Genomic DNA, 12,875 nt, shown 5'->3' with positions numbered 1-12,875 from the left:
TCAATGCCTTCATGAGAGCATAATCTCCGTGGATGGGCTGCTTTCTTCTTGAAATAAAAGAAAATCTATTAATTATACTTGGAAAATACAAAAATACTTCTACAATATTTCATAATACTGGAAAAATCATGTGACCTTAAAATTATTTTCATTTGAATGCCGATACACCTGTGAGCAAATCAAGTTCATGTAGATGATCATTTCCAGGCTTTCCTTCCCCGGAACTGCTTGCCAGATCGGTTGTGCTTTTTCTTCTTCTCCTCACGAGATTTAGCTGCCTTGGCTCTTTTGGCAGCAAGGGGCATAGCCTTCTTGTGCTCCTTCTGCCGATTGCTCAAACCACCCGTCTGTGTACAACATCACTAACATTTATAAAACCATTGATACAGAATGTGTATGAAATAATGAGTATAGAGAAGCAAAATTGAAGTAGACTTAAAAATTTCACTGGCAACATTTTTCTTCACTCAGAAACAATAGTTTTTTCACTTTAAACTAATTGAAGTGACTTCAGCTAATATTCCTCACTACTGTTTTCTTTAAAAAGAAAAAAGGGTAATCTGAATTGGTGAAATAAAATACCTTTTTCTGTTTTACAGCAGTTCGAGCCATAAATTTCCCTCTGTCCTCCCTACCTGCTCTAACTAATGCAAGCCTTTCTTCCTTGCTTAACTTTTGCCGTACATGAGCCTAAAATTTGCATGAACAAGCAGGTCAGAACACCAGATCTATTTCAAGAAAAGAATATCTTCAAATAAAATGAGAAGATCGGAGGAATATATGCACATGCACAGAAGAATTAGGGGATAGAGTACAATGAGGTTCACCCATCAAACATCTCATAAATTCTACAACATTATTCAAGCCTATTAAGCTTGCCATTATTAAGCAGACAGAAATTCTAACTTCTTATCATACATGTTTATCATATTTCTATTGTATGAAGTTTTACGTCCAAGTTTGAAAATAAATGTGCAATTTATTCCAGAATCTAGTATTGTCTGAATAGACTCAATATAGCATATAAATTCCTTTACACTCAATCATCTAACCTAGTTTCCAAATCATACCCAATTTATCTCACTCAAAAGTTCTCCCCCTTCGGAAAACTTGCAGCATTTGGGCTTCTAGAAAGCCAACTCGCAACAATGGTGTGAGAATATGGTAGAAGTACACATGAGCAATAGAAGCAGAGAGGACTTACTTCAAGCTTGGCTGGGTCCACACGCTTAACGCTGAGTTGATCTGAACTTGGAACCTTGAATCCTTGCTGAGCCAAAGCAAGCTTTGCATCTTTCTTTGCCTGATAGTATAAACCAAAGAAGCACCCAGCAATGAACATATAACTTGTATATTGATCATATGTCTATGAAAATGTGCATGTGCAAAGAAAATCCTGACTCAGAGCTCAACATTATACAAGATTACACACTGTATCGCATTAATCATACAAACTTATAAAGATATTAGCACACCTTCAGTTCCTTGATCCTTTGGAAGTCTTCATTAGAAAGAATACCATCAGCTGAGTCAGAAGAGGCATGACCTATTTTTGCTTCCGCCAATTTCTTTAGAGCCCGAAGACTAGTATCAGACGCAATAAGTTGTTCATCAAAATCAGAATATTTTCTCTTCCTTGCTTTAGATTCTTTAGAAACTAGTCCGCTATTTCCAGCATCATTGTCATAATTTTTAGGAACACCATTACCTTCTTCAAGTTCCTCGTCTTCCTCTGTCTCTACATCCTCATCCTCATTATCACTATTATCATCATCATCACTGACACTAATACCATCATCTTCATCACCAACATTACCATCATCATCATCTTCATCTACTGTATCATCACCTTCACCATCATCTTCCTCATTTCCAGTACCATCACTATGCAATTGACTTTCTTCATCAATATCAACAGTGGTCTTACCATAATTATCATGATTGTCATCAGAGCCACCAAATGTGGATTCATCAGTGTCATCCCCACTACCATCACTGTCTTCATCATGTTGTAACAACTCAACACCGGGAACATCGCTAGCAACACTGACTTCTCCATATGCTCTAGGCCTTGCCTTAGGGTCAACAGGGCGCCCACGATCCTTCTTCACCAGCAATGAAGGGCAAACCTGGAGTAGGGAAAAAGTAATTAGACTCCCAAACTTGGGTACACAAATAAGTGGACATGCAATTGTTTACACACATGAGAAGCACTGCAAGAGAATTATATCAGTACCTCTCTAAACAAAGTGACAAGCGAACGAGCTGCAGCTGAAACTGCCTTCTCATGTGATTTCTTGTATAATACAAGATCTTGCAGCAAGTCTTCTGTCATCAACTAATAGCCAAAACAAAAGATTAATTTTTACAGCATAGCAAATTAGGAGATATATATCAAAGAGCTCAAAAAGTACAGGACCTGGAGAGGTACTTACCAGAGGCATTCGCAGACAAATTTCCCTAACGACATTCAGCCCAACAGCAATGGCCTGGTGCAAGCAAGTGAAGTTTAAGGAAAGTTCATAGGGGATTAGTTAGAAAATGAAATGCAGCAGACAAAGTACCTCTGTACGTGAACGATCATGTACAAATTGATTCACAATCTGTTTGAATAAAGGTTCAACAGCATCAGGAGGCACCTGATTTCGTGAAAGCAAGATCAAAGGAAGTTAAAAGATGGAAAGGAAGTAGAGAAACAAGTGTATAAGTGTATCATCTACCTTTTACAAATTTAAGACAAGATTTATATATCTCCATAAAAAAAAGAAATAATTAAAAATAGAATAAAAGATATTTCATAAAAAACAATCTATCAAAATAGAAAGCCTACTGTACCATATCATGGCAAGCCTGAACAGCAGCGGCAAGTAAATTGGTGATATCACGTTGATGAGGCTGCATATACCAAGACAATCATAGTTCAATTGAACAAGAGAATAATGACTTCAATGAATGAGTTAATTAATATACCTGAACATACTTTTGGAGAAAAGGGTAAAAATTTAGCAAAATTAATCGGTGAAGTCCAATAGTACGAGCAATCACTTTCAACAACATCATTTTAACCTGATTTTAACAAGGAATAATAATCAAATGGATTCATAATTTGTCAGAGTTCCCTGTGGCAAAAAATAACCAAACAGGAAAGAAAAGAGAAAAAGGATATAAAAATGTAGAGCCCCCTAATATAAAAATGACGGTAGCTGCTAAAATGAAAATTTTAAAAATAAAAAAGCCATCTGAGATAGCATAGAGTCAGCAAAAAAATTGAATATCAAAGAGTATTCACCTCAAAACGTTCATTGCAAGTTTGAAGACGAGAAAATAGCTTCTCAGCAAATCCCTGTAGAGAAAATGGTTGAATATTCCCTACTTTCTATTAAAAATACCTATGAACTGAATTATTACTATTAGCTATGATGCATGAAAAGCTGCATACCTGTGCATCAATTAGATGATTAAGAGGAGAGTAATAACTTGTAGAGTTCTTTTCTGATGACAGGCGTTGCTGCTTTTTCATGCTACGCATGGCACGCTGTAGTTTTGCCTTCTTTTTTTTCTTGCTAGATGTTGTACCTTTATGGTGCGCCTGAGATTTCATTCAGAATCACAACATTGAAATTAACTAATGCCTTTTCAAGTTATAAACTATATATTCAGTGAACACTGACTTCACTGGCATCATTATGAAAATATATAAATAATTTATATAACTGTAGGTAATAACTGACCTTATAGACAGCTTCCTTACTAAGGATGGCTTGTGGTGTGTGAGTAGTCACATCATCTTCATCACTTGAAGCATCACTATCATCATCATCTTCAATATCCTCATAGTCAAGAAGAAATGATAGCGCAGCTATCATGATCCTGATAAATTCATAAACAATTAGTATCCTCTTAAACTCCAAACTAGAAACAACATGTCAGCTATCCAAGTCGAAGCAAAATATAAAATAAAATGTTCACCTTGATGATGAATGAAAACACGCTTTACAGATAGCATTAGCTGTTCTATCATCAAACCACACCTTTCTCCGGTGAAGTTCACATAGAGTAGTAAGCGCCCTCTTGGCTCTTGTTTCATCCTCTGCCTAGAGAGAAGTAAAATGATGCAAACATCAATGCGAAGCTCGAAATTAATTCAAACAGTATAATAATACCATAAACCAAAGATAGATAATGTAGACCAACCTGTAGAATTGAAAACACAATATTCTGAAGTGCTCGATTCTTGGGCTCATTTTTATGCTTCTGATTCATGCGCTTAATGCTATGAACAACATGCGAAAATGCCAACTTCCTCAGATTCCTATCACCTAGGGTTTGAAGCTCCATGAACAACGCAAGGATGTCTTGGGTATCAACTATCTAAAAGTAAACAGTGGTATTAAAATAAAAATACGACGAAAACAAAATTCTTCTCAAGTTATTGCCACTGATAAACATATTAAAATTCTGAAAAATAAGAAAAGCTGGATTGAACATAAAAGTAATAAGATTATGATAAGTTCTGCTTATTCTAACAGCAATCACTAGAACCTGAAATTCTAAAATATACCTTTCGATTAACAAGAAGAATAAGCGCTTGAGTAACGTGGCACCTAAGCCCCGAGGGTAACGTTGCTGCAGACGATTTTAAGAATTCAGCGAGCTGACTTGGGAAGTCAGCGAGTTGCTTACGATAAAAGGGCGTGACATGCGCTAAAAACATAGCGCGGTCACCGAGGTCTTTTGCTATGGTGTGATCACCACCAACGCCACTGATAGAGCCGAAGTTGAGAGCTGCTTGCTGCTGGAAGAGATCGAGAGCCGAATTGAATTGCTTGTAAATGAGTGTGAGCTCCGTTTCGTAGCCATCCGGGTCGCATTTCATTTTCGATTGTAGTATTGGTAAACTTAATTTCTCAGAGCTTCGGCCGGAGGCCGAGAGCGACTCCGGCGTGAGGCCGTCGATGACGTGCTGAGTTGACATTAGTCACTAAGCAGCAGCAGAAGTTAGGTTTTGGGGAAATTTGAGAAACCCTAGCAAAACCCTACAAAGCTGTAAATTATTCTTTTAATTATTGGGAATAGGGGTATCAGTGGGGCAGGTTTGGTTGAACACAAGAAATTTATACCTACACCCAAATACTTTATAAAAATCAAAAAACCGCCCCCTTCACTTATCCATAAAATTAAAAAAGAAAATAAAAATTGTTGGAGCGTACAGTACAACCAATCGCAGCAGGAAGGCAGATAAAGCAGGCTTTAGCTTTTAGCACTCTCTTTGTTGTCTCATCTCTTTCACGGCCATCTCTTGTGGGTTCTACTCTTGGTGGTCGTCGTGCTGTCGCGATATTTGAGTTCAATTCAATTCAAGTTCCTATTTACACCTTTGAAAGTTCGAACTTTACCCAGTAAAGGCCAATTTGCAGCCATGAAAAGAGCGTTCCTTTCAGCTCCAGGCCAGCTTTTTAACCGCCCTCAGGTTCTCTTCTCTCGCTTTCTGTATATCTCACATGCGCACACGCACAAGTAAGTACAGTCACGGAAGTTGAAAAGAGAGTGTTATATGATAGCCACTTCTCGCACTGCAGTTGGACAAAGACCATATCTTTTGGATTTTGTAATATTCTTATAAGCGAGATACCATTTGCAGTATTATAAATTTACTCTTAGTTTGCCATCGATTTTATAGAAATTTTTGAATTTATCGAATTGGATGCATTTGGGAAAAAAAAAAAAAAGGAATTGGGTTGTTTGACTCTTTAGCGATTGAATAGAGTCCGAAGTATGCTATCGATTATACAAACGCTCAACACTCAAAAGGTACTATTGTTGGAATTGGTGACCGCTTCATCTATAAGGTTTCACTTCGTCTATAAGTTGTTAGCATATGGGTTCGGTTGCCTGGTCATTGGGTGTGGGTCCTTCTCCGGTGGAGTGGACAGGGCTGCAGGGGGTAGTGCCCCAAGTCAGTAAGCTGCGTTTAATTACCTGCTTCTAATCATGTAGCGGGTAAGGTGCGACTTATTGCTAGACACCACCCGCAGATTGAGTTTATCTCATGAAAAACCGTTCTAGAATTTCCGTAAGGAACAAAAATATTACTAGGGTTTGGTTTGGTAATAGAAATTTTGTAGCAAATACATTTATTGTAGCGAGAGAAGTGAGAGAATATTGAGAAATATTGTCTTTGTTAGAGATAACACGATTTTGGGTGAATTAAAATAAATCAGGCGTGTTCTCTTGGTTAAGTATGTGACTATTTCCTTTATTGATCTCACACACATTCTGTAGTTTGTTTTTCTACAACTATTACTAAAATTTTTCCCAAAATGTTGCATCTTTCTCTTATTGTTAGTACATGGGTTCAAGCGATTTTTAGTAAAGTTGATCATTGTCTGTCAGGGAGTTTGCAATGTTGGAATGACTGGTGAAGAATTGATTTCAAAATTGCTAGACAGAAGATGGACATTGAAAGGTCCTGATACTAAAATTCACCAAATTATGCTTTCTGCTACCCCAGGAAAGCATGGAGATGGGCCATTTGGTAACATTTCTTTTCTAAATAATACTAGTCCATGTCTTGGTGATCACTTGATAGAGAAAGATCAGGATCAATGCTTCTATGTCGTGAGAGATGACTTGTTGCATCCTCTGGTAAATGGTAATAAAGCACGGAAATTGGATGGATTGCTTCCAATTCTTGAAGATCATTCTGTGACTGACGTGGTGAGAATTGCATTTGTTTTGGATGTTAACTGAAAAAGGCATGTTAGAGAAGTCTGTTTGTTTGCTGAAATATTGGGCTTTATATATAATTGTTGGTAACATACATGAGATCATCATTCCTGGCAGTGTCCTTTTTAATTTTAGGGAACATGAAGACCAAATAACTTTCAACTGGAACCTTTTCTAGGTTACATGTGGAGGTTGTCAAAGTGCTCATGCAACAGCTCTGGGTATGCAACTTCTTACACTTGTTACATTGGGATGTTTCTCTGAATATTATTTTGCTAGAAATTCCTTGTTTGGTGAAGTAACCCAGATGGGTCTTGCTTCAAACTTCTCATTTGTGTGTATTTGCAGCTGTTGCATGTGCAGAGCGAGGATTAAAATCTCATTTGCTTCTGCGAGGGGAGCAGCCTAAAGTTCTGACAGGCTATAACCTGATTTCAACAATTTATGGAAATGTCACGTACGTGCCAAGATCCCTTTATGCCCAAAGGGCTGAAATGCTAAAGTGTCATGCTCATTTGATTACCGGCAATAATGGTCATGTTGTATGGTGCAATGAGATGCTCAAGGCATCTTTAGCCAAGTGGACACCCTGGGCTTCTGACTTTGTGCAAACTGGTGCTCATAGAGATGCCGACAACTGCCCAAGAAAGGTTGTAATTGTCAATGAAGGAGCAGGAGATTGTGTAGCTTTACTAGGTAAGTCAAGCATCACCTTTTATAGTGTTGTGATACCGTGTATGCATGTATACATACTAAATCTCTTATTAGGGACTCTTTCTGGCTTATGATAATCAGCCAGTGTATAATCAGGTCTTAAACATGCGCTATCACAAATGTTTTTACCGCGTAAGGCTGATATGACATCTTCCTGTCAGCATTTCTTTCTGAGAACTTGGTGTTACTCCAAGGTCTCTGTTCCTAGATATATCATCCTTGAGCAGGTCGCAGTCACATAAGGTCTGGTCTAAGCAATTTGGAAATGACTGTATATTGCCTTAATTATTTATTTCCTACATTGATTTCCGTTGATTATTTTAACTTTTTATGGAAAGGAAGCAAGATCCTCCATAAAATGTTATTTTAAGATATTAAAGATTTATTTTGCATTTTTTTTCTGCTGTTAAGTTGGATTTTTCTCTTGCTGGTTACTAACTGGTTGATTGGTAAAATGGGTTGACTGCTATGGTTTCTTCTCATAGGTGTCTTTCGCCTAGTTCAGTACTTATCCCAGGATCATTTACTCGGAAAGAAGGGGGCTGTCAAATTTATTGTGGATGCTGGCACTGGTACAACAGCTGTTGGTTTAGGACTTGGAGCCATATGTTTAGGGTGTGTTCCAGTCTTTATTATACACTTGTAATTAAAATGAACCACCTCAGAGTTTCTGCATGAGAACATTATTTTATTCTGGGACTAACTTTTTACCAAGGCACACTCTGCTGGCACATTGATCAAAGCTATTGTTTTTTCTCAGGCTTCCATGGGAGGTAACTGCAGTAATGCTTGCCAATACAATTGATGGGTACAGGCAACATGAGAAACATCTGATTTCTGAATTCCAGGAGATATTTGGTGTTCAGCTTGACGACAACAGTCTAAATAAGGTAGATGGTGGAATTGTTTACTGGGAAGAACGTTGTCAACCCAGAAAGTTCGTGATTTCTTCCCCTTCTGGTTATCTAATGGTCGTCTCTGTAGCTTTTATATATATATATTTTACTTGTCCTAGATTTCTGTTAAATTTGTTTCAAACCTGGGTCAAAGCTTTTTTAGAAATATATTTTAGGTGTACTTTAGTGTCAAAATGTTATGATATGTAGTACAAATAATTTCTTAGCATTCACATGTGCAATATTTTAAAAACATTAATTGTTTTTCCTCTTTATTAGTTTTGAACTGTTTATTCTATACCGTGTATATATTTAGTTTCTTCTGAATCTTGACTGGTTTAAAAGGGGAAAGTTGGGGATCAAGTAAAGAAGTTAAGCTTGATCACTATCTATTATATCCTGTGCTGTGAACATTTCTAACTCATGAAATCAAGATCGATTGTTGTTAAGTTAATCGAGTTCATGCACTCTCTCAGATTTGGCAATGTGTTGGAAGGGGAAGTAGAGGCATGCAAACAAATTGCCCAGTTCACTGGTATTTCAGTAGATCCCATATACACTTTAGCGGCTTGGGAGATGGCAACGCTCCTTAGTGACAAGGAATTGAAGGGGGACACTACTGTTGTCATGCTTCACACCGGTGGCATGCTTGGCATGTTTGGATTAGCCCAGAGGTATAAATCTTACTTCAATGTTCTTACAGATGGATCCTCTGTTTAGTAACACTGAGTTTTGTATACCATACAGAAGGCATTATTTCTGTGCTAATTTTTATTGAACTGTGGTAAGGGCATCGAATTAAATGATCATTGCAAATTTGAGTGTGTGATTATATCCATTTCCTTTTTAGAAGAGCGAGTATCTCTGTTCTCCTTTCATGAAATGAATGTGTGATTATATCCATTTCGTTTTTTAGGAAGAGAGAGCGTATCTCTGTTCTCCTTTCATGAAATGAATGCAAATGTTTAGCAGTGTTGGCTATGTTCTAAATTTCTAGAAATGGTGATAATATGAACTTCGGGAGAACCATATCTCAAAAGCTAGCTATGAAGATGAGAGAGACTAAGATCATATAAACCTTACGTTAGTTGTCTATATTTTCTAATGTGGGATTCAAGTCTCATAGTTTGTACTTGAGATCCTACCATGCCATCACACTCCGCAATTCCTGCGCCCATACGGGTTGGCTATGCGCTAGTTTTGGGTGAACATTGTAATATCGACATCACTATCTGAGTCGTACGATTGCAACTAGGAGATATGATGATGACTATGATACCAAATGATACGAACCTTGGAAGAATCACACCTAAAAAATTAGCTATTGAGATAAGAGAGTCTAACGTTATATAAATCTCATATTAGTTACTCATATTTTTTAATATGGGATCTAAGTCTCATATTTTACATTGAGATCTTAACATACCAGGGTATATTAGGATCTCAAAGGCAAGGTATAAGATTTGGATTTCATATTAGAAAATATGGGCAATTAGTATGAAGTTTATATGGTCTTGAGTTGTTCTATCTTAATAGCTAGTTTTTGAAGTATGATTCTTCAAAGATTTGTACCGGATGACAATTAGTCCTGTGATGCCTTTCACTATAAATTCAACCCTTGACCAGAACATGGTGCCTTAACCCCAATAATCAGGTTTCTCTAGTTCACAAGATCAATAAAATTACACCAAACTTGATGAGGTCAAAGGTCATATAACAATGGCCCCTGCAAAGAGGTGAGAGAAATCACCCCTTCTTGACGACTGCCTGTAGCTACTAATAAACTCACTGATACTTCCAGGATGCGCACTATCTCGTTGATTGTATCCTTTTTTCATACAAGACACATAAGACAGACCATTGACTTGAGTTGGTAACATTGCAACTTGTTGCCTATCCATTTTTATGAAACCTTCTTGTTTGTTTGTTTTTTTTGGCTTGACGTTGATTGATGACTCTGCCCATCTTGCCCTTTAAATGCAATTTCACTTGGCACTCTTAAATGATCTCTGCCCCCAAAATAGTCCAAATCTTACATGAATTTGGCTAAGACTTTACATCAACCAAGACTTCAATCCTCACCACTTAGTGGTTCATCATAAATGACTTTTGATCTTACATAAATCACGAAATGAGGATTTCAAGCTACCCTCTGGCCACTATCAAATTTTAAGAAAATGGGTAGCCAGCCTAACCATTGTGCATTATTTGAAGCTGGTTATTGAGGTCCATGTGGTCAGGAGAAGGTGAAACTCTCGATGGAAACTGTAATCTAGGAAATAGCAAAGTAATTATTTAAAACTTGGTTTCTAGATTGGGGTGCTATGTTTGTATAATATTAGAGTTGAACATTCTTGATCAAAGTGTTTATAATATATTTAGAAAGTGGTGAAGCATAACATATAATTGCCCCCTTAAAGCTACCTAGAATCCAAAGCCAGAATAAGAAAATGCTCAACCCTTAGTGGGTAACGATTCGCCACAGTGACAGGACACGACACAAGAACAAGCTCCGCATTACGCACACGCTTGCCGATGCTCAAATTAGCCTTCTTCCATTGTAGCGCAAAATTATTATAAGAAGCACTAACTTAATTAGGTGGCCTACACTCAGGCAGGCCGCAGCTTTCCTGGTAACAGGGGGGAGCAAAGAAGGATGGTCCCATGGACCACTTTCTCTAATGTTAAAGCTTATATGTTTCTTCAAATTAGCACGCAAAATCCCATATATTTGGTTATAATGAATAGTTAGAGTGGTAAAAGATTAAGAGTGTTCGAGTATAAAAATATAGTTTAAAACCCATCAGTATTATATTAAGATCAAACTTTTAATTTATTTAATATAATGATTATAGAATAAATTATTAAATTTAAAATTTTAATTGTTCGATGTGATTGATTCAACTCAAAAATAACTGTTGTATATATGAATCCGCTTAAGTGATGTTTCATTACGTCCTAGGCATCCATTGAAAATTATAAAATATGAAAAGGTTGTTATGAGCAAGTTTTAGGGTAGCCCAACAAATGGAATGTCTTTGAGTTTGCTGGGTAGTTTTTTTTTTCATTTAAATTAACAAGGGTTAGGTGGGGACTGGGAAGAAGAGTATACATCTCTTTCACTTACTTTTCTGTGACATTAAAAGAAAAGAGGTAGGTGGGTTGTGGTGGTGGATAAACAGAAGGAAGAGACAGAAAGAGAGGAACTGAGTGGTGGCCATGGCCCATGAATTTATGTGGAGAAAATGGGGAACAGAGCAACAAAACCTAGTAGCCCTACTGTATAAATTATTAACAGCATCAACGTTTCATCGTAATATACATATATCAGTATCAATATCAATTACCATAACACATATTTGCATATAAAATATAACTACCCAGAAGAAGCATTTTTCCTTTAAAAACGAATGTTGATTCAATGAAAATTATGAACCCAGTATGCATCTATTCCTTGTTACTGCTTCCTCCTAACCTAATGTGTAAATTTGTCCTCCTCCTCCTCCTCCTCATCATCTCTTAAAATTTTCAGCCAGACAGAGGGGATGTTAATGTGAAAATGTGTTGAAAGAAGGATCCATCGAAAGAAGCAGAAGCAAGATTAAATATAGAAGAGACAAAAAGGACGTGGATGGGGAGACAATAATGTGCAAAGTAACGATGATTAAATTATAATACTTGGATTATGGTGGGTGGTGGGAGCATTGGAAATCTCCTGTTGGACCTGAAACTAGAATCGCCGGCGCACGTGTGCTGCCTTCTTCCGCATCTCGTAATTTTCTATGCTTCACTTGCAAACTCAATTCATTATCATTCCTTTGTTCCATCATTTGATGTCTTTGATGCAAACTTTTCTGTTCATACTCATGCAAGATCAGCAGAAAACCGCTGAAAATTTCAGTTAAAGAAAAAAAAAGCAAAACTTTTTATGGGAATGGCAAAATCTTTTGGTTTAGATCATTAAACAATTTGCAGGGTTCATTTAAAGATGTGATACGGTGATAGATTTGCAGATTTGCAAATACTGTAGTTATGATGAATTGATGAGGATGTCATTTCATCTTATATTTCCATATCAATGTAAATAATTTTCATTTTTCATATATACAGATATATAAACTACGTCTTTTCAGTACAGTGACCTCTAAAATACGAATTCATTTTGAGTCAAAGAAATGAATGCTTAAGTTCAGTATTTTAACAGTACAGCCTTAACTCAATGTTTATTCAATTTTTTCTTCTTTTTGTGACAGAATTTGTTTGTTGGATTTTTTCAGCAATTCCAATCCTTAAAAAGGGAAATACGTAATTAATTAATTATATTTAGGATTTTCAGTACAGAAAAGATCATTCATTACTGTATTCATGGTCAAAGACTTTCTGCCACCGACTCATAGCAAAACCATCGCCCAGCAGGCCAGCACTGACATTAATCAATACAAGGTAAGACAAAGAAGTAAAATTTGATTAAACTTCATCATCCCCGCATCACCCAGCTGCCACTGTCGCTGCTGGCTTCAGCTTCCTTCTCCTGCCTTC

At 36.9% G+C, this 12,875-nt stretch overlaps 2 protein-coding genes across 8 annotated transcripts; one reads left to right on the top strand and one right to left on the bottom strand.

Annotated features, from left to right (window-relative positions):
- Nucleotides 1-45: 45 nt before the first annotated feature.
- Nucleotides 46-5,108, bottom strand: LOC123214541 (protein SDA1 homolog). 2 transcript variants are annotated; one of them, XM_044634365.1, is made up of 15 exons: nucleotides 4,562-5,108; nucleotides 4,195-4,371; nucleotides 3,970-4,094; nucleotides 3,732-3,870; nucleotides 3,440-3,589; nucleotides 3,290-3,343; nucleotides 2,971-3,066; nucleotides 2,836-2,895; nucleotides 2,565-2,639; nucleotides 2,436-2,489; nucleotides 2,237-2,338; nucleotides 1,476-2,129; nucleotides 1,205-1,303; nucleotides 583-690; nucleotides 46-347 (listed from the first exon to the last, which is right to left on the bottom strand). In XM_044634365.1, exons 1-15 carry the CDS (start codon nucleotides 4,973-4,975, stop codon nucleotides 198-200), a joined length of 2,457 nt encoding a protein of 818 aa, XP_044490300.1. In that variant the 5' UTR covers nucleotides 4,976-5,108; the 3' UTR covers nucleotides 46-197. The 2 variants fall into 2 exon arrangements, with proteins under 2 accessions (XP_044490300.1, XP_044490301.1); XM_044634366.1 differs by lacking the exon at nucleotides 2,971-3,066.
- A 105-nt stretch (nucleotides 5,109-5,213) lies between these two features.
- Nucleotides 5,214-9,188, top strand: LOC123214543 (D-cysteine desulfhydrase 2, mitochondrial). Of its 6 annotated transcripts, none has more exons than XM_044634369.1 (7): nucleotides 5,214-5,608; nucleotides 6,394-6,717; nucleotides 6,905-6,947; nucleotides 7,075-7,422; nucleotides 7,926-8,055; nucleotides 8,201-8,377; nucleotides 8,813-9,188. In XM_044634369.1, exons 1-7 carry the CDS (start codon nucleotides 5,555-5,557, stop codon nucleotides 9,054-9,056), a joined length of 1,320 nt encoding a protein of 439 aa, XP_044490304.1. In that variant the 5' UTR covers nucleotides 5,214-5,554; the 3' UTR covers nucleotides 9,057-9,188. The 6 variants fall into 6 exon arrangements, with proteins under 6 accessions (XP_044490304.1, XP_044490306.1, XP_044490305.1 ...); XM_044634371.1 differs by having other exon boundaries at nucleotides 5,214-5,811; XM_044634370.1 differs by having other exon boundaries at nucleotides 5,215-5,470.
- The last annotated feature ends 3,687 nt before the right edge of the window (nucleotides 9,189-12,875 follow it).

Source organism: Mangifera indica, chromosome 4 (assembly GCF_011075055.1).
Source record: "Mangifera indica cultivar Alphonso chromosome 4, CATAS_Mindica_2.1, whole genome shotgun sequence".
Taxonomy (NCBI): domain Eukaryota; kingdom Viridiplantae; phylum Streptophyta; class Magnoliopsida; order Sapindales; family Anacardiaceae; genus Mangifera; species Mangifera indica.
This window is presented reverse-complemented; position numbering and strand designations above follow the sequence as displayed.

Coding starts and splice junctions, on each gene's coding strand:
- LOC123214541 (XM_044634365.1), bottom strand. CDS start 4,975: ATGTCAACTCAGCACGTCATCGACGGCCTCACGCCGGAGTCGCTCTCG. Junction 3,590..3,731: donor GTAAGGAAGCTGTCTATAAG/GTCAGTTATTAC, acceptor ATGAAATCTCAG/GCGCACCATAAAGGTACAAC. Junction 3,067..3,289: donor CTTGCAATGAACGTTTTGAG/GTGAATACTCTT, acceptor TGTTAAAATCAG/GTTAAAATGATGTTGTTGAA.
- LOC123214543 (XM_044634368.1), top strand. CDS start 5,879: ATGGGTTCGGTTGCCTGGTCATTGGGTGTGGGTCCTTCTCCGGTGGAG. Junction 6,718..6,904: donor ATCATTCTGTGACTGACGTG/GTGAGAATTGCA, acceptor AACCTTTTCTAG/GTTACATGTGGAGGTTGTCA. Junction 6,948..7,074: donor TGCTCATGCAACAGCTCTGG/GTATGCAACTTC, acceptor GTGTATTTGCAG/CTGTTGCATGTGCAGAGCGA.